Source organism: Oryctolagus cuniculus, chromosome 19 (assembly GCF_964237555.1).
Source record: "Oryctolagus cuniculus chromosome 19, mOryCun1.1, whole genome shotgun sequence".
Classification (NCBI taxonomy): domain Eukaryota; kingdom Metazoa; phylum Chordata; class Mammalia; order Lagomorpha; family Leporidae; genus Oryctolagus; species Oryctolagus cuniculus.
Window position 1 is genome coordinate 19,444,740 of NC_091450.1, and position 27,453 is coordinate 19,472,192.

General features: G+C 52.8%; 1 protein-coding gene across 1 annotated transcript in view; it reads left to right on the top strand.

Annotated features, from left to right (window-relative positions):
• Positions 1 to 27,453, top strand: part of LOC100345328 (BOS complex subunit NOMO1) — a 58,804-nt gene that overhangs the window by 22,955 nt on the left and 8,396 nt on the right. The window contains exons 12-26 of the mRNA XM_008257790.4: positions 3,910 to 4,084; positions 5,119 to 5,260; positions 7,059 to 7,190; positions 8,056 to 8,192; positions 9,513 to 9,600; positions 12,873 to 12,936; positions 14,192 to 14,287; positions 16,753 to 16,971; positions 17,056 to 17,138; positions 18,077 to 18,236; positions 18,348 to 18,474; positions 20,613 to 20,726; positions 21,531 to 21,658; positions 23,189 to 23,330; positions 27,033 to 27,116. Coding sequence (XP_008256012.3) covers positions 3,910 to 4,084; positions 5,119 to 5,260; positions 7,059 to 7,190; positions 8,056 to 8,192; positions 9,513 to 9,600; positions 12,873 to 12,936; positions 14,192 to 14,287; positions 16,753 to 16,971; positions 17,056 to 17,138; positions 18,077 to 18,236; positions 18,348 to 18,474; positions 20,613 to 20,726; positions 21,531 to 21,658; positions 23,189 to 23,330; positions 27,033 to 27,116 — 1,891 coding nt within the window. The remainder of the gene's footprint in view (positions 1 to 3,909; positions 4,085 to 5,118; positions 5,261 to 7,058; positions 7,191 to 8,055; positions 8,193 to 9,512; positions 9,601 to 12,872; positions 12,937 to 14,191; positions 14,288 to 16,752; positions 16,972 to 17,055; positions 17,139 to 18,076; positions 18,237 to 18,347; positions 18,475 to 20,612; positions 20,727 to 21,530; positions 21,659 to 23,188; positions 23,331 to 27,032; positions 27,117 to 27,453) is intronic.

A 27,453-nucleotide genomic window follows, 5' to 3' on the forward strand; every position in this document is an offset into this window, starting at 1 on the left:
GACGTTACTAAGTAGGCCTATGACAGTGGCTGAAGGCGTACAGACTTTTTATCCTTGTCATTTCCTAAACAGTACTGGTTAACAATTATTTACACGGCATGAAGTACTACAGGTAATCTAGGGACAATTTAAAGTATACAGGGAGATGCTTGCTCTTCTGGGCAAATGCTGTGCCATCCCATATAAGGGAGCTGAGCACCCGTGGGCGTTGGTGTCTGTGAGTGGCCCTGGGACACTCCCAAGGATCCTGAAGTTGATGGTATAGTGCAGGGAAGAGACCTGATGTCCTCGTGTCTCCTGGGAGCCCAGGAAGACCTCAGTGGGTGTCTGAGACCCTTGGCAAGACTGGAAGTTAGCTAAGTAAGGAGCTTCCCGGATGGGGGAGCAGCATGTCCCGAGGCCGGGAGGGGAGAGAGGAGCTGAGAGACAGCGGCAGGCCTGGCGGCCAGAGGGGAGTTCCGTGACCCTGTCTCCATGCCGTGGGGATGTGTGACCTCGGGAGTGGTCTGCTAGGGAGTGACATGGGTTGTGGCGTTTTGAAACGTGCCTTTTCTTTTCCTGGCTGCAGTGTGGGGCACGTGTGCAGGGAAGCCAGGGTGTTTGTGGAGAGACCAGATAGGAGGCGGGGCGGTTGTCTGGAGGAGGTGATACTGTGGTGGCGGAGACTCTGGGGCCCGCCCGGGTGGGAGCGAGAAGCAGGTGGATTTGATAGGTCGGATGGAGAGAGAATCCACAGGCCTGCGCTGTTGGAGTTCCAGGAATGGAGCGGATGGAAGAGATGGGGGAAATATATCTTTATTTGTTTTCTCCTTTAAAATGGAGTACTGGGGTCAGAGAAAGAAAAATAGCGGGTTGAACATCCTTGGAAAAACTCACTATTTTTCTTTTGGCCAGCATAGCACGTTTTTCTTCTTGACACCCTGATATTTCTTATGTTTTCTTTCCCAATTTATTATCATTCTTTTCTAAGTTAACTATTTAAGAGGCCAGTGCTGTGACACAGCAGGTTAAACCACCGCCTGTGTTGCTGGCATCCCATATGGGTGCCGGTTCAAGTCCCAGCTGCCCTACTTCCAATCTAGCTCCCTGCTGATGTGCCTGGGAAAGCAGCGAAGATGGCCCAAGTGCTTGGGGCCCTTGATTTTTAAATAAATATTAAAATTTATTTAAATTATTAAATTATGGCTGTTTAGGGAGGGAATCAGTGGATGGATGATCTCTTTCTATTGTTCTCCCTCTCTCTTGCAATTTTGCTTTTTAAATAAATTAATCTTTTTAGATTTATTTATTTGAAAGTCGGAGTTATAGAGAGAGGGAGAGACAGAGAGAGATCTTTCATCTACTGGTTTACTCCCCAGATGGTTGCAATGGCCAAGGCTGGGTTAAGCTGAAGCCAAGATCCAGGAGCTGCTTCTAGGTTTCCCATGTGGGTGGCAGGGACTAGCACTTTGGCCATCTTCTACTGCTTTCCCAGGTGCCTTAGTAGGGAGCTGAATCAGAAGTGGAGCATCTGGATCTCAAATTGGTGCCTATATGGACTGCTGGCATTGCAGGCAGTGGCTTTATCTGCTACATCACAATGCTGACCCCAAAATAAATCTTTTTAAAAAATAAACTTAAAAAATTTTATACTTAATTGAAAGCCAGAGAGGCAGAGAGAGATCGCCCGTCCACTGGTTCAGTCCCCCAATATTTACAACAGATGGAGCTGGGCCAGGCCAGAGCCAGGAGTTCAGAACTCAATCCAGGTCTCCCACATGGATGACCCAACTGCTGTGCCATCACCTGCTGCCTCCCAGGGTGTGCATTAGCAGGGAGCTAGACTTAGGAGCAGAGCTGATACTAGAACCAGCTCCCTGCTGATGTGCCTGGGAAGGCAGTGGAAGATTGCTCAAGTGCGTGGGCCCCAGCACCCATGTGGGAGACCCAGAAGATGCTCCTAGCTCCTGGCTTAGGCTTGGCCCAGCCTGCCTATTGTGGCCATTTGGGGAGTAAACCAGCGGATGGAAGATCTCAATCTCTCCCCCCGCCTACCCCGTCCTTCTCTGTGTTTCTGACTTTCAAATAAATAAAAAATGAGGAAAATTTATAGATTAGGAAGGCTAAGAGCCTCAGCTGGGAACAGAGAAGGCGGCATGTCCTGTGACAGGTGTGCACATCAAGGAAATAGGAACGGTTCTTAGGAATAATTCTATCAGTGTCTCCTTCCTTTGTCTTATTCTGAAAGCTTGCAGTAGGAGAGTGTATTCACCAAACACATGCCTCTGAACCTAGATCAGGAGTTGGCACACTCTCTGATGAGGGCTAGAGAGTAAATATTTTAGGTTTCACGGGCCATGTAGTTGCTATGTTGAAAGCTGTCATAGGCAATTTGTAAATAAATGAGGGGTGTGTTCCAATAAAAGTTAATTTGGGGGAACCACAATTATTTATTTATTTATTTTATTTATTTATTTATTTATTTATTTATTTATTTATGTTTATCTGAGAGGCAGAGAGAGAGGAAGAGGGAGGTAATTTGAGTCCCATCCTGTGGTTTGCTCCCCATATGTCTGTAACAGACCAGGCTGAAGCCAGCAACCAGGAACCAATCTGGGTCTCCCACGTGCGTAGCAGGGACCCAACTACTTGAACAGTCACCTCCTGCCTCACAGGGTGTACAGGAGCAGGGAACTGGAATAGGGAGCAGAGTCAGGACTTGAAGCCAACACTCTGATTGGGATGCAGACATCTTAAATGCTAGGCCAGATGGCTGCCTGTGAAATTTGCATTTCATGTAATTTTTACATGTCACCAAATATTGTTCTTTTGACTTTTTTTTCTCTCCTGTTAGCCACTTAAAAGTGTAAAAACCATTCTTGCCTTATGGTCCCTACAAAAATAAGGGATGGCCTGATTTGGCAAGTGGGCTGCAGCTGGTTGGGCCCTACTATTAATAGTGAGCTCGTGGGACTGGGGCATCGCTTCCTTCTGGAGAAATGCCCGTGCTTTCCATTGCTTGTTCTCCCTTCCCCTGTTCTTTATTTGAGGCAGTGGTCATTCCAGCATTCCGTGTACCCGCCAAGTGTCAGAATCCAGCATTCCTTATTTTCTTTCTGTCCAAAGTGGCAGCTGACTTCTATCCAAAATGATTGTTTGAGGTTAGAAAATGCAACCTTTAGAGAGTGGAAGGGACAGTTGCGGCCTCCAGCTGTGGTGGTCACACTTTAACACATCAGCTCAGGCATGAAGCACTCTGGTCTCTGCTGGTCTTTCTCAGGGAGCCCATGTGCTCTTCCCATGGTTCTCAGAGGAGCTCTGCTGCCCCTCACAAAGTGGGGTCTAGAATCTCAGATCTGAGTCATTATGCAAACAGTTGCTTCCGGGGCTCCTAGCTCCTAAGGACTCAGGGTTAGCTGTGCATTTTTAAACCTCATACCCTCTCTGTCCACCTCTCTCAGTTTGCTTTTATTCATGCATCAGATATCATCACCCGCAAGGCAGCTGTCTTTGATAACCCTAGCCTGGCCTAGGGCCTGGCTAGCGCTTCAGTTCCCGAGTCGGCTTACGGCTCTTGGGTTTTAAAGGATAGCCTGCAATCGCAGTGCACGGCCTGCTCCGCTGTCAGTGATCCAGTTACCCGAAGCATTTTTATTATGTGCAGATTTTCTGCCAACTGCTCCTGCGGCAGGGGACGGCGTCATCTGGAACACACAAACAGCCCCACCAGGGACCTGCTCCAGGATTTCCATGTCCCTTCCTAGGGCTGCTTTTTGAAAACTGCAGACATTTGAGGTGCATTCTGTCTGGTCATTAAGATGAGACGAACATCAGGGAGGAGCCCTGGGAGAGGGCTGCAAGTTATGCTTGGTGAGCACCTGTGCTGTCGTGATGGTGCTCATGCGGCGATGAACGGCCTCCTTTCTGCAGGTTCAGCGTCTGCGGTCAGATCTCCATCCTCCGCTTCCCCGACACCGTCAAGCAGATGAGTAAATACAAAGTCGTCCTGTCGTCGCAAGACAAGGACAAGTCTTTGGTCACCGTGGAGACGGATGCTCACGGGGCCTTTTGTTTCAAAGCCAAACCAGGCTCCTACAAAGTCCAGGTATGGTCAGTTTTGTTTTGTTGAAGGTATTTGAGAAGCAGTTGTGTTTTTGGGAAGGGGGCTGGGCTAGCATGGAATTGGGGAAGGAGCCTGGCTGTTTCTGGAGGTGTGACATTGCTGCAGCTTGTCGCCAGTCGTACAGATGCACGTCCAGGGTGAAGATGTGCACAGCAGGCCCCAGGTGTGATGTTTTGTGGGGGCTGGCGTCGGGCTGGCAGCCACACCTCCGCCTTTGCAGGCTTCTGCTGGCTGTCGGGCTTCCAGGAGTCCAAGAGGAGAGTGCATGAAGTCAAAAACACCCATGGTGCACAGCTTCTCGTTTCCTGTGCTGCCCTGAGGAGGGCTGGGCAGGCAACGTATGATTGATCCATCTAGACAGGTGCAGGAGTTGGGGAGCCCCTGGCCTTTGGTCTCATTGGAAGGGTGACAGCCTGAGCTTGATTGGACCCAGAGTAGCAGTTCAGGAAGGCTCCCTCGCCGCCTCTGCTGTCCTTTGGGGCAGAGTTGGGTCCCTCCCTCTGTAGGGAGACTGGGAGAGGTTCTCCCTGCTTCCCCTGTAGGGAGTGGCAGCTGCCTCTGTCCATAGCTCTAAGCCTGCCTCTTGCACAGGTGGCCATGTGGATGAGCCCTTGGGAGCCTTGTCCAGGGTGGCCACTGCCTCCTTCCCCGTCACCCTCCTTGGCCTGCAGGAGACAAGGAAGAAGCATTGACATGTCCATGCTGTGTCCTTGGCTTGTGTTGTGAGAGCCCAGAAGCCAGAGGAGGGGCCGGGGTTTGGACAGGTTTCCTGCGGCGCGTGGATGGTCAGTGTCAGCTGTGTGGGGAGCTCTGCGCGTCCCTGAGGCACGAGTTCTTTATGTCCTCCTCGCAGGAGTTACTTGCAGTCCATTGTGATCATAAAGCTAGGCCTGGAAACAAACCTTTGTCCTTGTCATCTGTTTCAACTCTGGCCCGGATGGACACTGCAGTGGCCTGCAGGCCCGGAGCAGAGCAGCCTTCGCCTCGTCTATGACCCGGGCCGTGTGTTTCTGTAGGTACTGGTTCCCGAGGCCGAGAGCAGAGCCGGGCTGACACTGAAACCCCACGTGTTTCCTCTGACTGTGACTGACAGGCCCGTGATGGATGTGGCCTTTGTGCAGTTTTTGGCCTCGGTGTCTGGGAAAGTCTCTTGTTTGGGTAAGGCGTGAGCAGAGGGATGCTGAGAAGCGGGTGGGCAGGGGTAGGGGTGGGTGTGGGTGAACGGGTCCTCGCTGGGTGGTGTCGCAGATGGGTGCAGCCCCCCTCCTGGTTGTGTAGTGGCCACGGTGAGTCCCCAGCACTGTCTCCTGCAGTGTTTCCTGACGGAGCACAGCTTCTTTTCTTCGTAAAATTTATTTATTTTCATTTTATTTGAGAGACACACACCGAGAAAGGGACAGACAGAGATTTCCCCCATCCTCTGGTTTACCCCCCAGTAGCAGGGACTGGGCCAGGTCGAAGCCAGTAGTCTTGAACTCTATCTGGATCTCCCACGTGGGTGGCAGGGACCCAAGTACTTGAGCCATCACCCTGCTGCCTCCCAGGGTGTGCACTAGCAGGAAGCTGTAATCAGAAATTGAGGCACTTGGAGACTGGATGCGGGCAACCCACACAGCCACTTAAGCTGCTGCACTACACATGGGTTTTGCCCCCAACACTCCCCCCACCCCGCTGTGGCTTTGGAAGAAGTTGGAAATCAGGCCCACATTTACATCCTGTGGTCTTAACAGTTGTGATGCTGGGAGCCTTTTACTTGTTCAGCCTCAGTTTTTCATCTATAAAGTGGGAATGCTGCCTCTCTGAAGGTTTTTAAAGAGGTAGTGCAGCATAGTGGTTAAGAGCCTGGACTCTGGAAACACGCCATGGGCTTGACCCCCAGCTATGTGACCTGGAGCAAGTGACTGACCCTCTTTGTGTGTTTGTGTCCCTCATCTGTGATAGGGAGATGATAACAAATCTACCTCAGAGGGCTGTGAGTATGTATTTTGCCTTTTAGGACATTCCTGTAACACAAGAAAGAGCCATGTACACCTCATTGCTATTATTTGTTTAAAAGATTTATGTATTTATTTGATAAGCAGAATCACACAGCGAGAGGGAGAATAAGAGAAAGAGACCTTCCACCTGCTGGTTCACTCCCCAGTTGGCTTTAACGGTCAGGCTGAAGCCAGGAGCTTCTTTCTGGTCTCCCATGTGGGTTTTAGGAGTCCAAGCACTTGGACCATCTTCCATTGCTCTCCCAGATGTACTAGCAGGGAGCTGGATCAGAAGTGGAACAGCTGTGACATGAACCAGCCAGCGTCCAAATAAGAAGCTGGCGTCACAGGCATTGGCTTCACCAACCATGCCACAACGCTGGCCCCATTGGGAATATTTTTAAAATTTTTGTTTATCTTCATTTATTTGAAAGGCAGAGACAGACAGACAGGCAGACAGATGGAACAGGATTTTCCCTGTGCTCATTGACTCCCCGATGTCCCCAGTAACAAGGGCTGCCAGGAAGCTGGACTTGGGCTCACAGCTGGGACTCAAACCCAGGGACTCCCATATGGGCTGTGGGCATCCGGGCTCCTGCCTCCAACACCCGCCCCTTACCGGTAATATCAGGATAAAGGGCCCAGGCCTGTGCTGGGTGTACATGGTGTTCAGTAGTGGCTTTACTGCCTTTCCCCTCTTTTCCTCTGGCTCTGTAAATGTTACTTCCCCAATTTGGTCCTGTCTCACTCAGAAGAGGCTCTGTCATTGTTGCTCTCCTTTCCTGCCCCACCCCCGTCTGGCTCAAGTGGGGGGTGTTCAGTACACCATGGTGGCCGCCTTCATGTGGGGGAGGCGTCTTGAAGCCCCCAGTGCTGCCCCTCGGGGCTCAGTGGTGGTAAGAAGCAGGTGGCCTTTGTTTGGATGTGTGCTCCTGGTTCATGAGGACAGTCACGTGAGGCCCTCTGTCCTTTCTCTGCAGACACCTGTGGGGACCTGCTGGTGACCCTGCAGGCCCTGAGCCGCCAGGGCGAGAAGCGGAGCCTCCAGCTGTCCGGCAAGGTCAACTCCATGACTTTCACCTTTGACAACGTGCTGCCCGGGAAATACAAAGGTAAGGACCGAATGTGCACCTGGTGGTCTTGGTCAGCTTTCCAAAACCCGGGTCATAGATCATGTCCCCGCTGTGTGCCTTTCCCCGTGACCTTGACTGCTGGACAGTGAGGCAGGAGTGGGGCTCTGGGCACTGCCTGTCCCATTGTCAGGGAGAGCCACTGCTGTATCTGTTCTGCTCATTTCTGAATGCCTGCGAAGAGCGGGTGGCATCATCTCACCCAGGCGTCCGCATCTGTGAGAGGACGGGCCAGAGCCGTCTGCAGGGCCTGGAACGTGTGACCGCGTTGGAGAAGCTGTTCCGTGGCCGCTGGCTCGGGGTGCTGGCAAACACTGGTGCCCCTTTTTCTGCCTGTCTCAGGGAGCCGCCTTCAACCCCGTGTTCCTGTGTTTTTGAAGATCGGCTTGGAGCTAGCTCCTGGATTTGCATGACTTATAAAGCAGACATCTTTTTCTGAGGAATTATATCTTCTGTCACGTCAAGAGTTGGCTGTGGCCTGAGGACCGGTTACCCAATTTTTTTTTATACAGTTTTCTGAGAACCCAGCCACGCCCATTTGGTCTCTGGCTGTTGTGAGCCGCCATGGCGGAGTTGAATCATAGAGGCCCAGTAAGCTGCAGATAACACTGGGAATGTTAGCTGAGCCTGAGTCTCTTCCTGGCGGCCTGCTCTTTAAGACCCAGTTGGGTTTCTTGGCGACGTTAATGACTGTTGGTTCCAGTTTTTCTTTAGCAGTAGCCTGTTGTCTGTATTTGCACGGTGCCCACACACACACACAGGTGGAGATGGTGAGTGTTGCAGTGTCCTCTGACTGTGAGCTGCGTGCCCACGTCTCTCTCTGTCTCTGTGCTGTTTGCCCTTGCAGTGAGCATCGTGCACGAAGACTGGTGCTGGAAGAACAAGAGCGTGGAGGTGGAGGCCGTGGAAGAGGACGTGGCAGCGGTGGAGTTCAGGCAGACGGGCTACATGCTGCGGTGCTCCCTGTCTCACGCCATCACGCTGGTAGGCGTGCCCGGCTGAGAGCCCCCCGATTTGGAAGAGCGTGTGCCCTGTGGAAGAGGAGAAAGACTGGCGTGCCAAGGATAGAACAGCCATTGCCATGTCAGCCTCTTCTGCCCTGGGACTCGGCCGCCTGTCAGGGCAAGCATGACCAGGGCGCTGTTAAACGCCCGTTGCGGATTTCCTTGACAGCTGCCTTGGCAAGGCTGTCGGTTTAGGGCTAAACATTCTGGCTTTTGTGCCTCAGGCAACTTCATTTCCTGTTTGAACTCGATTTTCTCCTCTAAAATTGGGATCATAATGGCCACTTCTGTGGGGCACTGAGGGAGGGGTTCGAGCGACCCTCTTAGTATTTCAAGTTCCCTCGGCATACCCTGCCACTGTTTATTGAGAGCTGCAGGCAAATTGGTTGTTCCTGTGGATTTGTTTCCGGTGTGGAAGGCACAGCTGTCCAGCAGGTGTTGCTCTTGAGTTGGCTGTGGTCCCTGTGGCCAACTGTGGACAGTGACCCGCCTGGGCCCCAGGCAGGGGAACACCTGTGCAGGTTCCTTCCTGAGCTTTCTGTGGACTTTGACGTCCAGCACTGGCGAATGTCATTGTCAGATCCCAGCAGAGAGACTGGGGCCAGTGGTACTCTTTAACTTCTTTGTTCTAGGAGATGGCTTAATTAGTATCCTGATGAAAAATAAGTGGATAGACATTTAGGAAACTGTCTTTTCCTTAAACCCCACAGTAGATTTCTCTGTTGTTTGAAGATTGAGATCTGATCTTAACGACGGCCAACAAGGCCCTCCTGAGCCCCACTGTCCTGCTCCCTTTCTGGGCCCCAACCACACTGGCTTTCTCTGGTTCCCCACCAAGCTGGGGACTGTGTCCTGGAATGTAGCACCTCCTCCAGTATTGCTCGTAGGCTGGTTTTTCTCTTGGTTCAGGCTGCAGCCCCAGGGCTGCCCACTGAGGGGTATGCTGTCCTCAGACTAGCCCCTCCCTGGCCCTCTTACCTCTCAACCGAAATCACTGATTGATTTGTTGATGCGTTTGACTTTCCTTCTGTGTTAGAAGGGAACAGGAGCCATGTCGGCCTCCCAGAGCCCAGCCCTGTGTCCGTCACATAGCAGGTGCTCAATAAATATCAGCCGATCAAAGGAAAAAGAGCACGTTTGTGTTGGGAGTTCTGGAAGGTTTTTAATTTTCCTCTGGCACCCAACTGCTCACATGATTAATGGGCAAAACAGATGACTGGTCCGGAAACAGAAATATTATTAATCATCCCAGTGTCTCCATCTCCCCTAGTAAGTCGCTGTATTGGCTCTGCTCCCCTAGGAATTTTATCAGGATGGAAATGGACCCGAGAATGTGGGAATTTATAACCTTTCCAAAGGAGTCAACCGATTCTGCCTGTCCAAGCCTGGTAAGCTCTGAAGGATTGATGCGCGCGTTAGGAAAATGGAGAGGCCCCGGAGGATGCTCTGCAAGGCAGCCCCCCCACCTTGGTTCTCTTTGCATCGAGCTGTCCGCTCCGGGTGTGTTCAGCACAGCCTCTTGTTTTCTCTTTCTTTCCTCTGGAGAGAGTGGTGTTGAAAAATGTCCGGCCGGCGCCGCGGCTCACTAGGCTAATCCTCCGCCTAGCGGCGCCGGCACACCGGGTTCGAGTCCCGGTCGGGGCGCCGGATTCTGTCCCGGTTGCCCCTCTTCCAGGCCAGCTCTCTGCTGTGGCCAGGGAGTGCAGTGGAGGATGGCCCAAGTGCTTGGGCCCTGCACCCCATGGGAGACCAGGAAAAGCACCTGGCTCCTGGCTCCTGCCATCTGATCAGCACGGTGCGCCGGCCGCGGCGGCCATTGGAGGGTGAACCAATGGCAAAGGAAGACCTTTCTCTCTGTCTCTCTCTCTCTCACTGTCCACTCTGCCTGTCAAAAAAAAAAAAAAAAAAAAAATGTCGGTGGTGTTTTGGGTTTGAGACAAGACCAGACCACTGGGCCCTCTGAGGTTTTACGAGTGTGTGCAGGCTGAGTGAGTGACCTTGCTGTTATGGCGCTGGGTAGGGTGTCTGCAGCTCACAGCAGGGCACCTGGGTTCCAGCCCTGGCCCAGGCCCGGTGTCAGCTTCCTGCTGAGGCAGCACTGATGGCTCCAGTGATTGTGTTCTTGCCACCCGTGTGGGAGGCCTGGACTGAATTCCCAGCATCCGGCCCACTCCCCTCGTCCCTTCCCCCACCACCCTGCCCCACTGAGTGTATTTGGAGAGTAAACCAGCGAATGAGAGCTCTGTCTCTCTCTCTCTGGCTATCGATAATAATAATAAAATTGTACCATTGGCCAGTGACCTCCCCTTCTGGTGATCCTTTAAAAAGTGGGTCATTTCCTGCCTTGCCCAAAGTCTTCAGTGACTTCTTTGTCCCTGGGTCACCTTGGAGTGAACCAGCAGATAGGAGCAGTATTTCTTTCTCTTTCTGCATTTCAAATAAAATGACAATAAATAAGTAAAACTTTTTCATGAAGAAGTCACCTGTGGTATGGTTCTGTCCAGCATGATAGAAAAAGCAGCTTCCTGGTGAAGAGGGTGGGGAAAATGTTTGCCAACCCCTCCCTGTCTTTCTGCCTGTCACATTACAGGTTTGGGACCAGCATTGTGGCGCCCTGACCTAAGCCTCCTCCAGTGACACTGCCACCCCATATCGGAGCATAGGTTCGAGTCCTGGCTGCTCTACTTCTTTTTTTTTTTTTTTTTTTTTTATTTGACAGGTAGAATTATAGACAGGAAGAGAGAGAGAGAGAGAAAGAGAGAGAGAAAGGTCTTCCTTCCGTTGGTTCACTCCCCAAATGGCTGCTATGGCTGGCGCTGCGCCAATCTGAAGCCAGGAGCCAGGTGCTTCTTCCTGGTCTCCCATGTGGTTGCAGGGGCCCAAGCACCTGGACCATCCTCCACTGCCTTCCTGAGCCACAGCAGAGAGCTGGACTGGAAGAGGAGCAACTGGGACTAGAACCGGCATCCCATATGGGATGCTGGTGCCGCAGGTGGAAGATTAACCAAGTGAGCCATGGCGCCAGACCTCTGCTCTGCTTCTGATCCAGCCACGATGAGGGGGAAAACCCTCAGATTTTCTTTCTATTCGACAAACATGGTCTTGTGGCCAGAACTCTCTCACATTGCCTGGAACCTCACAACACCACAGCCGCTGCCCTCAGAGGCAGCACGCCCAGCCCTGGGACCTTCCGTGACAGGCTGCCTTGCAAATTCTTTCTCTTCTATTGGTTCACTCCCCAAATGCCTGTAACAGCGGGGGCTGGGCTGGACTGAAGCCAGGAGCTGGGAACTCAGTATGGGTCTCCCACACGGGTGGCAGGAGCCCAAGCATCGGAGCCATCATCTGCTGCCTTTCAGTGTGCATATTAGCAGGAAGCCGAGCTGGTGATGGGTTGGGGGTATCCCAGGTGATGTTTTAACGCCTGCCCCAAATGCCTGCTCTGTAGGTGACTTCTAGCTGCAGGGGTGACTCTGGGACTCTTCGGTAGATTGCCCAAGGCTGGGTGCTTTGTCGCCCTAAGGAAGGGCAGCTTACTTGATGACAGAGAACAGAGGACTTGTTAAGGGAGCTGCCAGCCAGCCCAGGGATGTGGGTACTGTTTGTCGAAGTGTCCTCTATGCCTCCCTCCCCCTGCCCTCCTACCTCCCCCCACCAACACACACACCTTGGCGCCCTGTATCTGGCTTGTGCCTTGTTCCCCAGCACTTCATGGTTCAAATAGGACTTCCCTGGGAGGGGACGGCCCTCCAGGGTCACTTAGGCCTCCCTGTGGATGCTCCTGCCCACAGTGCTCAGTCTGTTCCCCTGGGGCTGCTTTGTGGCATCAACCGCCTCTCTCTCCAGGTGGAGCTCAGCGCCCCATGGAGGCAGAGCCCACATCTGTTGTGTTCCCCACCGGGAGCTGCACCAAGCTCACTACCAGGCTCTAGGGGGTGCTCTGTTCAGATCTGTTAAAGGAAAGAAAGGGAAAACAAACTGAATGGAGGCACCAAATTTTTTATTTTTTAATGGCAACGTGGGCTTTGCTCAGGCCTGTGAAAACAACAGGGCGGTTTGAACTCATTGTGGGTTTTTCTGGGAAATATGGCCCAGGTCTTGTTCACAGTCAGCTGGGGAATGAACTGTGACACTGTGCTCCCGCCTGAAGTTGACTATACCCTGAAGCCGAGCGTCCCTGTGCGCAGCCCAGGCGTGAACGCATTTTCCGCCACAGTTGCCAAGTTCTCGGGCCTTCCCTCACTCCCTAGGGGCTGCTTCCAGGAGGGGTTCAGGTGGTGGATGTCTTTTGGATTTTAGCAGAATTTCCCAAGTAGAACAGGGGTTCTGTAATTTACGGTGAGAGTGTCCTTTCTGTTCCTTTTCCCGTGCGTGCGTCTTTCCGCTTGGTCTCTGCAGACTTAACAGCAGTGGGTTGTTAAATTATGGAACGAGAAAAAGCTGCAACCGTGAGCGGGCTGGCAGGCGGGCGGGTCGGGAGGAAGCCGCTGCAGGCAGTGGAAGAGGTGCCTGCTCGCTACTTCTGATCCCATTGTCGCAGACGTGCGACAGCCTTGGGCTTGCAAATGTGAGAGGAGCTGCCTTTGGAGTTCACCTGCTGGAATTGCTTAGCATAACTGACGCCATTCTCTGAAAATTGCTTCTGATTTCCTGTCTGCAGGCGTTTACAAAGTGACCCCTCGTTCCTGCCACCGGTTCGAACAAGCCTTCTACACCTATGACACGTAAGCAGGCCGGCCCATCGAGAGCCTGGGGTGTGGTGTTCGCAGTGTGTTCTGTGCAGGCGGGCGAGCCATCATCTCTCGTCATTTCTTTCTGAGAACAAAAGGGAGAGGCAAGCTTAGGCATTAAATCAGAATTTCCACATGAGGGTCTTTTACACGTGGACTTGTTACCTTGGAAATGGAGACAAATTCTCCTTCCATGGCATTCTGCAGACCCAGGGGGAAAGCCTGTGGCTCTGAGGCGGCTTAGACAGGCTCTTGGCCGAGTCTCCCAGCCCTCGCTGCTGGGAGTGGCTCAAGCTCAAGGCTGCCTTTTTTTTTTTTTTTTTTTTTTTTTTGACAGGCAGAGTGGACAGTGAGAGAGAGAGACAGAGAGAAAGGTCTTCCTTTGCCATTGGTTCACCCTCCAATGGCCGCCGCGGCTGACGCGCTGCGGCCAGCGCACCACGCTGATCCGATGGCAGGAGCCAGGTGCTTCTCCTGGTCTCCCATGGGGTGCAGGGCCCAAGCACTTGGGCCATCCTCCACTGCACTCCCTGGCCACAGCAGAGAGCTGGCCTGGAAGAGGGGCAACCGGGACAGAATCCGGTGCCCCGACCGGGACTAGAACCCGGTGTGCCGGTGCCGCAAGCGGAGGATTAGCCTATTGAGCCACGGCGCCGGCCTCGAGGCTGCCTTTTTATATTTTTACAGATGTGTGTGGATTTCACTGGGAATTAGAAATGTAAAGTTTTGGAGTAGAGAATTAATTTGCCCTTAAGATATTTTGTATGTTTTTCCAGAGTCATTTTTCAGAAGATTTCTTTATTTGAAAGGCAGTGATGGGAGGGGTGGTTAGAGAGAGAGATATCTAGATATCTTGCATCCACTGCTTTACTTCCCAGATGGCTGCAATGGTCTGGGCTGGAACAGGCTGAAGCCAGGAGCCTAGAACTCCTTCCAGGTCTCCCAGGGGGTGGCAGGGCCCCTAGTACTTGAGCTGTCATCATGTGTTGCATTCCCAGGTGCATCAGCAGGCGGCTGCATTGGAAGTGGAGCACCTGGGCCTGGAACCGGTGCTCTGATACAGGAAGCCAGCTTCACAGGCGGCGGCTTAACCTCACTGCGCCACAACGCCACCCCCTCCAGACTTAGCTTGAGTGCAATTTCATGAATTCCAGGGTCAGGGAGGTCTCTGTAAAATGTGTCGCTGGTGCTCCTTTGGGAATGGCCGGGTCACGCTGCAGTGTTTTCTCTCCTCCTGTTTGATCTTCAGGTCTTCACCCAGCATCTTGACGTTAACAGCCATTCGCCACCATGTCCTTGGAACCATCACCACTGACAAAATGATGGATGTCACCGTGACCATCAAGTAAGACAAGTGTCTGGGGTGGGCGAGGCCTGGGGCTTTCTAACAGACTCTGGAAAGTGGCTTTGACTTCTTCTCTTCAGGCCTGCGTACAAATGGCCCTGCCTCTCTGACAGCCGTGTGGCGCGGCCATGCATTCACTGTAGCCTTTTATTTCTGATTCTAGAATTACCTGTGGGCGAGGGGGAGCCTTCCCAGCTGCCTCTGGTGCCTCTAGTTTCTTTTTGGACTCTCTACTTCTCATCTTTGCTGTGGGACGAAACGCATCCTTGGAGCTTGTCCCCTATTTCAGGTGTTTTATCAAGTAGCAAAAAAATTGCCCATTTTTCTTCAGACCTTGTCTTGAAGGCACGGGAAATAGAGATGGCCCCTGGTAGGAGAAGGGTCATGAGAGAGAGAGGATGTGACGGCAGCATCTCACACAGGCCACGGTGTTGCGCGGGCTGCCTCGGAGGGCGGTGTCGTGGTGTTGGTGAGGTTCCCCTGACACACTCATGTTCTCATGTGGCCGTGTGACCGTCTGTGTCAAATAGAATGGAAATCCGAGGAGCTTTCCCCCTTGTCACAATTGCCCTTCTGCTGCATTTCCTCCTGTCTGTCCGCCACCTGTTCGTCTGTCCATCACCCACGCAGAGAACGTTATGGAGAATCATGAGGTCGTGAGGCCACAGCCCTTGCCCTCCCAGAGCTGACAGTCTTCATGGGGGAGGCAGGCAGTGGTTGGAGAGACCCCCACGGAGCCGTGAGATGAGAACCCTGGTGGGGGCCACACTGTGTGCAGGGTCGCCATCCTTGTCCCATGGGCACCACTGACATGTTCAAAGCAGAGGGGTGACTTTTGCTTCAGGAGGGCCCTGCTGGCTTCTGAGAGAAGAACACAGAAGAGGCCCACGAGTGGAGCTGATGGAGATGGGGTCGGGGCAGGAGGCTCTCACAGAGGCCCCGCGAGCAGCGGGGTGGGCTTCAGCCAGACTGGCAGCGTGCAGGGCCAGGTGGCGATCTGAGTGGTCACTGGAATCAGGCAGGGTAGCCCTTGGTTTCTGTCTGGAGAGACTGGGTTCACAGGGAGCCGGGTTCTTAGCCAAGGGCTGGGAATTTGTTCAGGGTGTCCAACACAGGGCCCAGTGCTGGAGCCGTGCTGTTTACTGTCTTCTGTTTGGGAAGTATTCGTTCCTGGAATGACTGAAATCTATGTTCTTGCCAAGAGTGACTGCCTATTAGCTTGTTTTTATCTGGATGGGATTCATTTCTGTAGGTTCGCTGGGGGTTTTGGTGGCATTTGCTTGTTTGCATATCACGTGATACCCGTCCCGCGTATGTAGGCATTTGGATCTCTCCTGAGGTCTCCCGCTTGCCTGACCCACAGCAGCGCCTTGGTTATCACACCTCACCCACCTACTTTTAGGTCCTCCCTGGTTCAAATGGGGCTACTCCCTCTTTCTGGCTGTCCCTTGGTTCTTTTCTCTCTTGCCCAAGCAGTGTCTCAACTCAGACATGGCCATTCAGTCAGAACCTGTGCCTGATCCAGTCCCTGCCCAGCACTGTGCTGCCATCCTGTGCTCTGACCCACTGCCTCTGTTGCCCGAATAGTTGTCGCAGCTTCCTGTCCGGCCTTCCTCTTGCAGCCTCTGGACCGTGTTCTATGCATGGTAGCCAGAGTGCTTGTTTATTGCCAAGTTCCCATCACTTCTGTCCTTAAAACTCACGTGGCTTCCTGTCCCACTCAGAGTCAATTCCAGCATCCACACCGTGGCCTGTGGACCCCTTGTCTGACACCTGCTGCCCCGGAGCCTGTCTGACTCACGTGGCTCTTCTGCGGGTCACTCCACCCCATGCTACAGGGGTCTCCATGCCATCTCTTGAGTCTCCCAGGAAGCTCCCTCTCCAGGGACCTCGCATTTGCTGTGCCCTCACCTGAGCCACTCTAGCCCAGGGAGCCGTGCGCCTCTGCCCTCCCTTCCTGCAGGTCTGTGCTCAAGGTCACCTTGTCAGAAAGGCCTTGGCTGACCGCTGACGTAGAGTGTCAGTGTTTGCCCTCGGACCTCACTTTTCAGCTGCGTGGCTGCCCCCTCCCATTAGCACATGGATCCTGCAGGGTCACGGACAATTGCTGCTGTGTCCCTGTGCCCAGTGGATTCCGGGCTGGCCTGCAGAGCCTGTTCCCAGAGAAGAGTGAATGAGAGAGCAGAGACCTGGTCCTACAGAGGCAGAGGTGTTTTCATCAGCGTGTCATAGACTCAGTGCTGTTCTGTTCCAGCTCTGATCCAGCAACACCACTCTCCTTGCTGAGAAGTTTTTAATGTTTGTTCACTAATAGTTCATTTAAAACAGAACACTGTGCTGCTGTGGCGCCCTGGTCGGGTGTGCAGGCCTCACAGGTCCCCGCCTGTGGGAATGGCAGGTTGCCGCTGATGGCAGGGATGAGTCCATGATGGCATGGACTATGGGGCCCCCTCCCTCTCTCCCAGGTCTTCCATCGACAGTGAACCGGCCTTGGTCCTGGGCCCCCTGAAGTCCGTGCAGGAGCTGCGGAGGGAGCAGCAGCTGGCCCAGATTGAGACTCGCAGGCAGGAGAGGGAGAAGAATGGGAAAGAAGAGGGGGGAGAGGGAAGCACCAAGCCTCCTGTGCAAGAGATGGTGGAGGAGCTGCAAGGCCCCTTCTCCTACGACTTCTCCTACTGGGCCCGGTGAGCACTCGTGGGCCTGCCCTGCAACATCCCGGGTTCTGGAGAGACGGAACCCACCCAGCTCAAGTGTTCTGATGACTTTAGGTCTGGAGAGAAAATCACTGTCACTCCCTCGTCCAAAGAGCTGCTCTTTTACCCCCCGTCCATGGAAGCCGTGGTCAGTGGAGGTGAGTGTGCCACACCCTTGCCATCGTTACTGCGCCTGGATTTAAAACTTCCTGTCATTGTTCTCATGAATCATCTTTGCAAGCCACACCTTATGTCCTCGTGGGCACGTGGACCTTACTGTTTGACAGATGAGTGAATGAATGAGAGAATGGTCTCCATAAAGAAAGTAACTTCTGCTGTTAGGACTGTAGTAGTCTTTTTGGAAAAGGACTTGGTCATCTCTGACATTACCAGGTTGCTACCAGAAGGTAGCTACAAAGCAAAACCACCAGTTGCTGAAACTTGAGTGTTGTTTGTGAGCGTGAAGTCTTCATGGTTATTTTCTACTTTGTGGCTAGGTGTGGGGGGAGGGTGTTGTAAGGTGGATGGTGGAAGGGATGGCTTGGGGCAGCGTTTGACCTTTGCCTTCCAATGGTCTTTCACAGCATTTGGGGCTCCCGCAACTGTGGGTGTGATGCGGCTGGTGTTTTGGAGTGGAGCGTGTGGAGGGTGTGGCTCCAGTGGGCAGCCTGGCACACTGGGCCCTCTGGGGGCCAGGTAGCATAGCCCCGGTGTGCCGCGGAGGCTTCCCTCTTCATCCGTGGGGAGAACTGCAGAAGGGGAGTTAATGGAAAGTTGTCCATGGAAAGTTAAATACAGATGAAGCATCCCTTGTCTGAAATGCGTGGGACCAGAAGTGTTTCCGATTTGGGAGTTTTGGGATTTGGGAATCTGTGTAGACTCTAGCGGTTGAGCATCCATAATCCTACATCTGAAACGTCATGAGCACCAGGCACATTTGGAGCATTAGGAGTTTGGGCTTAGGGGTGCTCAGGCCGGAACCTCATTTGGAGCCAACGTCTAGCACCACAGGGCTGGGCCTGTCTCTGGTGGGTGGTGGGAGACCCCTCCCTGTGCAGCTGCGTCCCGTTCTTGTGTTGATTTCTTCCCTGCCCAGAAAGCTGTCCAGGGAAGCTGATTGAGATCCAGGGGAAGGCGGGATTGTTCCTAGAAGGCCAGATCCACCCCGAGCTGGAAGGAGTAGAGATCGTCATCAGCGAAAAGGGGGCGAGTTCGCCGCTGATCACGGTCTTCACGGACGACAGGGGTGCCTACAGGTGAGCCTGTGCATAGCGCCGGCTGGGGAGCCCGGCTTTCCTCGGGGCAGGTGGTGCCCCTCCAGCATGGGAAGCGGATCCATCTGTGGCACTTTGCTTTCTTCTGCTCAGCGTTGGGCCCCTGCACAGTGACCTGGAGTACACCGTGACCTCACAGAAGGAGGGCTACGTGCTGACGGCCGTGGAAGGGACCATCGGAGACTTCAAGGCCTATGCCTTGGCAGGCGTGAGCTTCGAGGTAACCCCACACATTCTCTAAAGGGAGTTCTGCTGCAGTGCAAGTTAGCATGACAATGTGCTGCACCACATTGTAGACCCTAGAAGAGCGGCCATGGGTGTGCACACGCGTGGGAACGCCGCCACTGGGGCAGTGACGTCCCCGCACCCCCGGTTCCCTGCTGACCCTTGCTGCCAGGCCGTCCTCACGGATCTGATCTGCTTTCTGTCACTGTGGATTAGTTTGCAAGTCTTCTGGAGTTTTTACTTACATGGAATTGTACAGGACGTACTCTTTTTTTGGTCTGGCTCCTTTCAAGCCGCGTAGGTTGGAGAGCTGTCAACTTTAGCACATTTGTGTACCTTTGAGAAGTGTTAAGCCTCTCATCCTTAACTGTTCTGTGATGAAGGACACAGAATGTTCCCTTGGGAGAGCTGTCTGTCTGTCTATCTCCACCCCCAGTCCTTCTTGGGAAGAGCCCACTGAGTATTGAGGTCCTGGAGGGCCTTGAACATGAACATTTATAAACTCCAGGCCAGAGGAGGAAAATGACAGGTTACAGAAAAATTTTAAATTTTATGTCACCAAATATATTTTAAACCAGATGAAAAGATACCCAAAAGTGAGAAGAAATATTTGTACCATAAGTAATATCTCTGGCTTGTAAGTTACTCATATGAGAAAAAGATAATGCCACTGGGAAAAAATGAACAAAGGATATATATATTTCTTTTTAAAAAGATTTGTTTATTAGAAAGGTAGTGTGGCAAAGAAAGAAAGAGAGAGATACCTTCCATCCACTGATTTACTCCAGGACTGAACCAGGCCAAAGCCAGGGTGGCAGGGACCTGAGTGCCTGGTCCATAATTGGCTGCCTTTTTAGGCATATTAGCCAGAAGATGGATCCGGAGTGGATGACCTGGGACTTGAGTGGGTGCTCTGATGTGGAATGTGGCTGTCTCAATTGGCAGCTGGACCCACCGTGCCACAGTGCCCACCCAGCACAGGATATGAGAGAGCGATTCATGGCAGTAATGTGAGTGACTGAAGACTGTGGGAGAAATGTCAGCCTTCGGGGTTTCTGAGGAAATCCCCCATGAAACACAGGCTTTGGGGGTTAGGTTTGACTAATGAAGACACTGCGCTTTTTTTTGTGAGTATGTGTCTTCACATGCATAGATCATTTATGGGAGTGTGAGTGGCACCACCACTTGGAAATACAGAATTCAAAGTGCGCATATTCAGGAATTTCTAGGAACTGAATGTATGAGGGCATTGAAAAAGTTCATGGAAAGTGGAAATAAAAAAGTTTATTTTGCTTTGAAGAAATCTTGAAATCAGGCCGGCACCGCGGCTCACTAGGCTAATCCTCCGCCTTGCGGCGCCGGCACACTGGGTTCTAGTCCCGATCGGGGTGCCGGATTCTGTCCCGGTTGCCCCTCTTCCAGGCCAGCTCTCTGCTGTGGCCAGGGAGTGCAGTGGAGGATGGCCCAAGTGCTTGGGCCCTGCACCCCATGGGAGACCAGGATAAGTACCTGGCTCCTGCCATCGGATCAGCGTGGTGTGCTGGCCGCAGCGCGCCGGCTGTGGCGGCCGTTGGAGGGTGAACCAATGGCAAAAGGAAGACCTTCCTCTCTGTCTCTCTCTCTCTTTCTCTCTCCACTCTACCTGTCAAAAAAAAAATCTTAATCTGTGTGTGACTTTTCATAGTACACATTTTTCACGAAGATCCTTTGTAGGCACAGATTTCAAAAGGTTTTTGCACCAAAATAAACTTACTCTTGAATTCCGTTGTCCACCAAGCTTTTGCCATCTTCTTGTGTGCGTGTTTGGGGTGCTTCATCGTCTCCTGTCGGGTGCTGCCTGGGTCCTGTGGTGGCTGAGATGGGGGAAGCAGCCCTCTAGGCAGTGGCAGGAGAGGCCCAGGGAAGCTGCCGAGGGGAGAGCAGGCTGGGGCATCTGTCCAGCTGGTGGCATTGGTGTAGGCACAGGGCAGGAGTCGTGGAAGGTTACAGCAGACAGCATGCCCCTCCCCTGCGTGGATAACAAGAAAGGAACAGAAAAGAGAAGACCCTTAGGAATGTCCTCTTGACTTAGGAAATACATCTTCCTGCTTAGTAGGAGTTTAACCTTGCTCTGGCCTTACTTCCTCATCGCAGATAAAAGCCGAAGACGACCAGCCCCTCCCCGGGGTCCTCTTATCCCTCAGCGGTGGCGTGTTCCGTTCCAACCTCCTGACCCAAGACAACGGCATCCTGACGTTCTCAAACCTGGTAACACATCCCTGGGCACTTCCCACCTGCCTGCTGGCCCCAGGAGAGAAGGACCGCGGTGCGTGTGGCTCGTGCGTTGCTTGACAGCGCGAGAACAGGAAACCTGGGGCGAGGGCTCTCGGTTCCTCGGGGGCCCAGGTCTAATTAGAGCAGTGCTCCTGCTAGAACTTGTGCTGGGGATTCATGTTCCCTCCCGCACACGCATCTTGTTTTCTGGTCACCACTTGTCAGCAAGGCAGTGTAATTAATTACCGCAGCCCTGGCGGCCCTCTATGTGACCACGGGATCGTGTTGCTTCTCACGGCAAGACGTGCTGGGCGGTTAGCTCCCGTTTGTTCTGCAAAGCACGTTCCGTGTGGTGGGAAGAAAGCACCAAGCGTGCATTTGAGATGTGGTCAGGGGCCCTGACGCGGGGGGAGTCGGGGATGTTAATTGTCCATCCCGTCAGTCAGGGAACCTAGTGGCTGCTGTGGGCGCTCACGGCCGGGGAGTGTGGGGTGTCCAAGGCGCACGGCTTTGCCATGATGTGCACCCAGCTTCAGGACTCCTGCTGCTTACAGGCTGTGTCATACGAAGCAGGTCACCTTCCCTCTCTGAGCCTCCCGTTCCTTCACGTCGGCTGCCCTTGGGTGGGTTGGACCTGCAGTCGCGTTGCTGTTACTGTTTATTGTGGAGATGGCGTTCCCCTTTGTCCATCTGGGCAGCTCCCCTGGCATCATTCCCGATGGTTCCGGCTTGGGGTCCCTTCTTCGAGCCAGAGCAAGTTGTGGCAGCTGAGGCTCAGGCCGCGCCGTCTCTCGGCAGAGCCCCGGCCAGTATTACTTCAAACCCATGATGAAGGAGTTCCGGTTTGAGCCGTCCTCACAGATGATCGAGGTGCAGGAGGGGCAGAACCTGAGGATCACCATCACCGGGTACCGGACGGCCTACAGGTAGCTGGCGCTCCCCTGCTTCCCCGCCCCCTTCCCTTCTCCGCAGGGCTGGGCGGGCGAGCCTAACTCCTGCACTCTAGAAACTCGGCCCCGTCTGCGGATTGATTTTGCTGGGGAGTCAAGGGAGACAGAGTACGAGGTCGGAGCCTCTGGCAGCTGCCTTTTCCTTCTGTCTTCTCAGCTTACTGTCTCAAGTCACACATTTCCTGTTTTGACATCGGCCTGAGTCTGTTGAATTGCTAAAAAAAAAAATCTATTTTATTTTTAAAAATGTTTTACACTTGAACTAACGCTTTCAAAGGAGAAAATGTTCACCTGAGTAAAACTTCCAAATGCTGAAGGGCACACAGTGTGAAATGTCCCAGCCGACTTATCCCCTGGTCACCTGAGTCCCCTCCAGGAGACAGCCGGTACTTCCAGTCTTTATGGCTATTTCCAGAGACAGCTGATGCAAATATGTACTACAGATGTATGGATGGATGGACAGAGAGACAGACACTAGCTATATAAGGGTATTTCAGAACACCATGGGACAGAGCATTCAAAAGTAAGTTGGTTTTAGTGTAAACATTTTGTGAAATCCATGCGTTCAAGGAGTCTTCAAAAAGTTCATAAAAATGTGTATTCTGAAACAACTCTGCATGGATTTCACAATTTTGTTGCACCAAAATGAAATTGTCTTTTCATTGCATTTTTCCACACCCTTTATGATGCATCCTCCTATATAGGTAGGGAGTTAGATTCATATATACATGCATAAACACCGATGAAAATATACATGGATTTTACACACAGGCAAAAATATTTATGTGCAGATTAGTTGGAAAGATTGGGTTTAGGAAAAATGGACCTTCAAATAAATTTATTTATTTATTTAGAAGCACACAGAGACAGATCTTCCATCTGTTGGTTCACTCCACACATGCCTGTGACAGCTGGGGCTGGGCCAGGCGGAAGCCAGGAGCCTAGGACTCCATCTGGGCCTTCCACGTGGGTGGCAAGGTCGCAAGTACTTGGGCCATCACCTGCCGCCTTCCTGGATGTGCATTAGCAGGAAGCCAGATTGAAAGTGCAGTAGCTGGGACTTGAACCAGGTCCTTCGATATGGGACATATCTGTCCCCGGGGCGGCTTCACCTGCCACAGCACAGCGCCTGCCCAGATGGACCATTTTCAACAACATGTGGAATGAAAGAGGAAGTGAGTCATTTCCATCTTATCAAACACTTCATTATTGAAAATAATGCTTAACAAGAATAAAATGAAGCTTAGTCTTTAGAAATTACCATTTTCCGGAGTGCCCCTCAAAGCATACGAGAGAGAAAATGCTGACAGCTTCCCCGCCTGGCAGGAAGGCTGGATCTGGGCGCGGCCCAGCTGCAGCTGAGCTGCCTGTCACTGGGGCTGCTGTGTGCCCGAGCTGCCTTGTGTGGCAATTGCTGGAAAGTGCACGGCCCTTCACGGGAGAGTCCGTGTGTGCTCCAGGAAGCTCCCAGCATGGCAGCTTCCACTTCCTCTCTGGTCGCCCTAGTTGCTACGGCACCGTGTCGTCTTTGAATGGAGAGCCGGAGCAGGGGGTCGCCGTGGAAGCCGTGGGACAGAAGGACTGTAGCATTTATGGAGAAGACACCGTGACTGACGAAGAGGGGAAGTTCAGGCTCCGTGGCTTGCTGGTGAGACTCTTGTTTTCCCCACCATGTCCAGAGGTGTCCCTTGGGGGCCCACAAGGGCTGAGGGGCTCCAGACCTCTCTCAATCCTTCGCTGACACAGTTTGCCTCGTGTCTAAACAACACATGGGAGTAGGGTTCTGTGGCCAAAGCTTGGAATCCATGGGTTTGGTGCAGTTCTTGCCCAGTGTGTTGGGAGGTTATGGCTCACACCAGGGCTCGCAAATCAAGTGCCTACAGGGCTGAAGGAGGCCAGGCAGACAGAGGACAGGGAGTGTGAGGAGTGTGGAGGGGGCGTGGCAGTGTCCAGGGGCAGCCTGCTCCTCAGCTCCAGCTCTTTAGAGTCACATGGAAAGACAGCCCTGGTGGTTTGCATTTTTAAAAGAGAAATGAGAAATTCAGACTTCTTTGTGGGACTCCCGATTTTTGGATATTTATAGCCAATTAAGAAAGAGAAACCCACAACTTCTATGTGCAGGCCAAATAAACAACTTTGTTGTTTTGGTTGCTAAATTGCAACATTTGGCTTTAGATTTGTAGTGCTTTTTGCCTTGATTTTTGTTTGTTAGTTGGCCCTAGAACCAGACGCTGAGTCTGTACCATAGCAGTCCCAAGGGACAGTATACTGAGAGCATCCAGTGGGCGGGGCACTGGCATCTGGAGTTGGGGCCCCAGCCTTTTAGGTGCACAGCCTGGGCATTCGTGGCTGACACTGGAGGTGGTGCTTGTATCTCAGTGACAGGCGTGTTATAACTGGCATGTTATCTTGCCAGTTGAGTTGCAGGTAGAGCATCCTTAATCCAAGCATCTGAAATCCCAAGTGCTTCAGAATCCAGGCCTTTCTGGCCACTGACATGAGGCCACAGTGGAAAATTTCATACCCTACCACTGTTTCCTGTACAAAATTACTAAAAATATTGTATAGAATTATCTTCAGGCCCCGTGTATAAAGTATATCTGTGAGACATGAGTGGTTTCGTGTTTAGACTTGGATCCCAGCCCCAGGGTAGCTCATTTTGTGATAGGCGGATTTTAGGAACTCCAGAGCCTGAAGTGCTGTGGTCCCAAGCGTTTCGGGCAGGGGCTGCCCAGCTTGAGTGTGTTAGGCTGACACCGTTGTTTTTTTTCCCCCAAGACAAGAATGCTCCTGTCCCATGTGCAGGGCGTCTCCACTCTCAGGGCTTGGGGTACCTGAAAGTTGGGGTTGGAAGTTTGCTGGGTGAGCACGGAGTGTTCAGGGTGAAGAGGCAGATGCATGTGGCGTGGCCACACTAGGACTGGCTACTTCGGTTCCTTGGCATAGCGGACCGAGCAGGCGCACAACTGCACTCAGGGCTGCTGTGCCCTGCTCTGCCTGCCACTCCCTCCTCAGGCCCATCATGGCGACACTTCCTTGCCATCCCCGTGAGCGTGGAGATGTTCCTTCTGGCCCCCCGGGGAGGGGTCCAGCCCCTGGGAAGCCACCACTGTGGGGACTCAGGTTCTCCAGGCGTGGGTGCACGCTCTCGTCTCTCCCGCAGCGTGGTGACAGGTCCAGAGTGGACAGAGGAGCACCAGGCAGGGAGCCTGTACGAGACAGGACAAAGACGGGTGTGTGAGGCCCGCTGCACAGGAGCAGGCAGCCGGGCTCCTGAGCCGGAGCGCAGTGTCTGTTCCAGCACTATCTTCCCTCCTTCAAAAGGTGCCTCCTGCTGTCTTTCCCCTGTGGAGGCGCAAATGGCTGTTTTGAACCAAACCCAGCGTTGCCAGTCCTAATTGAGCACATCTGTTGGTGATCATAAATTTGATTATTCTCACAGTTTTTTTTTTTTTTTTAAATAGTAACTTTGATGTCTGTAAAAGGACTGTGTGCTCACTGTAAAATTCGAGCAACAGCTAGGAACAGACAAGACCTCGAAAGGGAGAAAGCCCCTACAGCCAGTGCAGGGAAGGAGGCGTGGTCAGTGTTTAGTGACTGCCATTCCTGCACGGCTCTGCCTGCACGGAGGTGATCAAAGCAGATGGAGTCCTGGGGGCCGGAAATACGCCTCCCGGAACACAGCTTCCCTGTGCTGGTGTAAACTGAGCTGTGGAGTCTCAGGCTTTCCCCTGGAGATCCTGCTAGATCCCTTTGAACCACAGGGTGAGTCAGTGGGCCAGCGGTGGTATTGGTGAAGGGGAATCGGTGTCTTAAGTCTTTTTAGAACAGTGACTTTCAGTAGCCAGTGATATATGCCTGTAAAGAAGGCATTTTTTTTTTTTTAAAGGAAGAAAAACCTCAAATCCCACTCTCCAGAAATACGATCCATTGTAAACAGTTGAGACTCATTTGCAGCTGTCCCTTGGTGCATATAAATTTGCTCTCTGTATAGTCAGCCAACTGGAGATTGAAAATACTTGCGGGAAAAAAAAAAGGTCTGTCTGGACTGAGCATATATAGACTTTCGTCTTGTTGTAAATCCCTGAACAATACAGTTTAACAGCTGTTTACAGGGTTTATAATTTATCCGAAGGGCTGGCGTGTGGTGTCGCAGGTTAAGCTGTCTCCTGCAGCACCGGCATCCCATAGCAGAGTAGTGGTTTGAGTCCTGGCTGTTTTGCTCCTGACTCAGCTCCCTGCTAATGTGTCCGGAAAGGCACAGGTGATGGCGTGAGTGCTTAGGCCCCTGGCCCCCATGTGGGAGACCCAATTCCTGGCTTCAGCCTGGCCCAGCCTCAGCCATGGCGGCCATCTGAGGAGTGAACCAGCAGGTGGGGGATCTCTTTCTCTGCCTGGGTCTTTCTGATACTCTGCCTTTCATATAGACGAATCTTAAAAAAAACAAATAAACTTATGTAAAAGGCAGAGACAGAGAGAATACAGCAGAGGGACAGATGAAAGGAGAGCTCCCATCTGCTGGTTCACAGGCGCAGCGGCCAGTGCTGGGCCAGGCTGAAGCCAGGAACCCAGAACTCGGTCTAGATCTGCCGTGTGGAGGGCAGGGGCCCGAGTACTTGAGCCATTACCTGCTGCCTCCCGGGGTGCATGCTAGTAGAAGCTGGATCAGAAGTGGAGCTGGGACTTGATGCAGATACTCGAGTGTGGGATGCAAGCGGCGATTTAACTGCTCTGTCAAGCATCTGCCCCAGTTTCACAGCTGTTTGCCTAGCATTCATATCATATTAGGTATTGTAAGGAACCCAGAGATGATGCAGGTGTAATGGGGGATGTGCAGAGGTTCTGTGCAAATACTGCACCGTGTTATAAAGGCGCAGGGTGAATGGATTTTGGCGTGTACATGTGTGTGCGTGCACACGTGTGTGTGTCTGGGGGGGTCCTGTCACTGCTCCCCCACAAATCCCTGAGGGCTGACTGTATACAGACCAAGAGGAGAGGTGCACAGCGAGGAAAGAATAGCTTTAGAAGCTTAAGTGCATTTCTGCTTGTAATTTTGAAAGAAGAAACCAAATTTACTCTCCCTTTGGTAGTATAACGTGATGCTGGATTGGTGTTGGGGAACTGTGAACTCAAGGTGTTTCGTCCCCAGCAGTGCTGCGTGCAGGGGCCTGTGAGGACTGTTGCCTGCCCATTGGGAAATGTGACGGGACAGCTGTGCTCTGGTCCCAGGGAGCAGGGGTAACCTGCTCCAGTCAGGTCAGGTCAGGTGTGTGCTGCGACACCCACCCCATGTCCGCCCCCCCCCCCCGCCCCCGGCTTCCAGAGCCATGATCCCTGGGTCTGTTTGCAGCCAGGGTGTGTGTACCACGTTCAGCTCAAGGCAGAAGGCAACGACCACATCGAGCGCGCGCTGCCCCACCATCGGGTCATTGAGGTAAGGCACCGTTCCCCCGCTGCAGCCTGGGCCCGTTGCTTCCCTGACCACAGACCTTCCAGCGCCGCTCCGGCCGGGGAACGTGGAGGTCCTAATTGAGGGCCTTCCTAGAACAGAGTCCGCTTCGGAACAGGCCGCAGTTTACGTGGGGTTCTAACAGGCAGTGTTGCTGTCGCCTCCAGAAGGGAGACTGGCGCTGCTATGTCCCTGCTCCCCCGCGAGCTCGGCGCATTACTCTGTGAGTTAAGGGTCTTAGAGCACAAGCCACCTTTCAGGTCACAGCAGAGTCGTCGAGAGACGCTGGCTTTGGTGGCTCAGAGCCACCCAGGCACAGTTG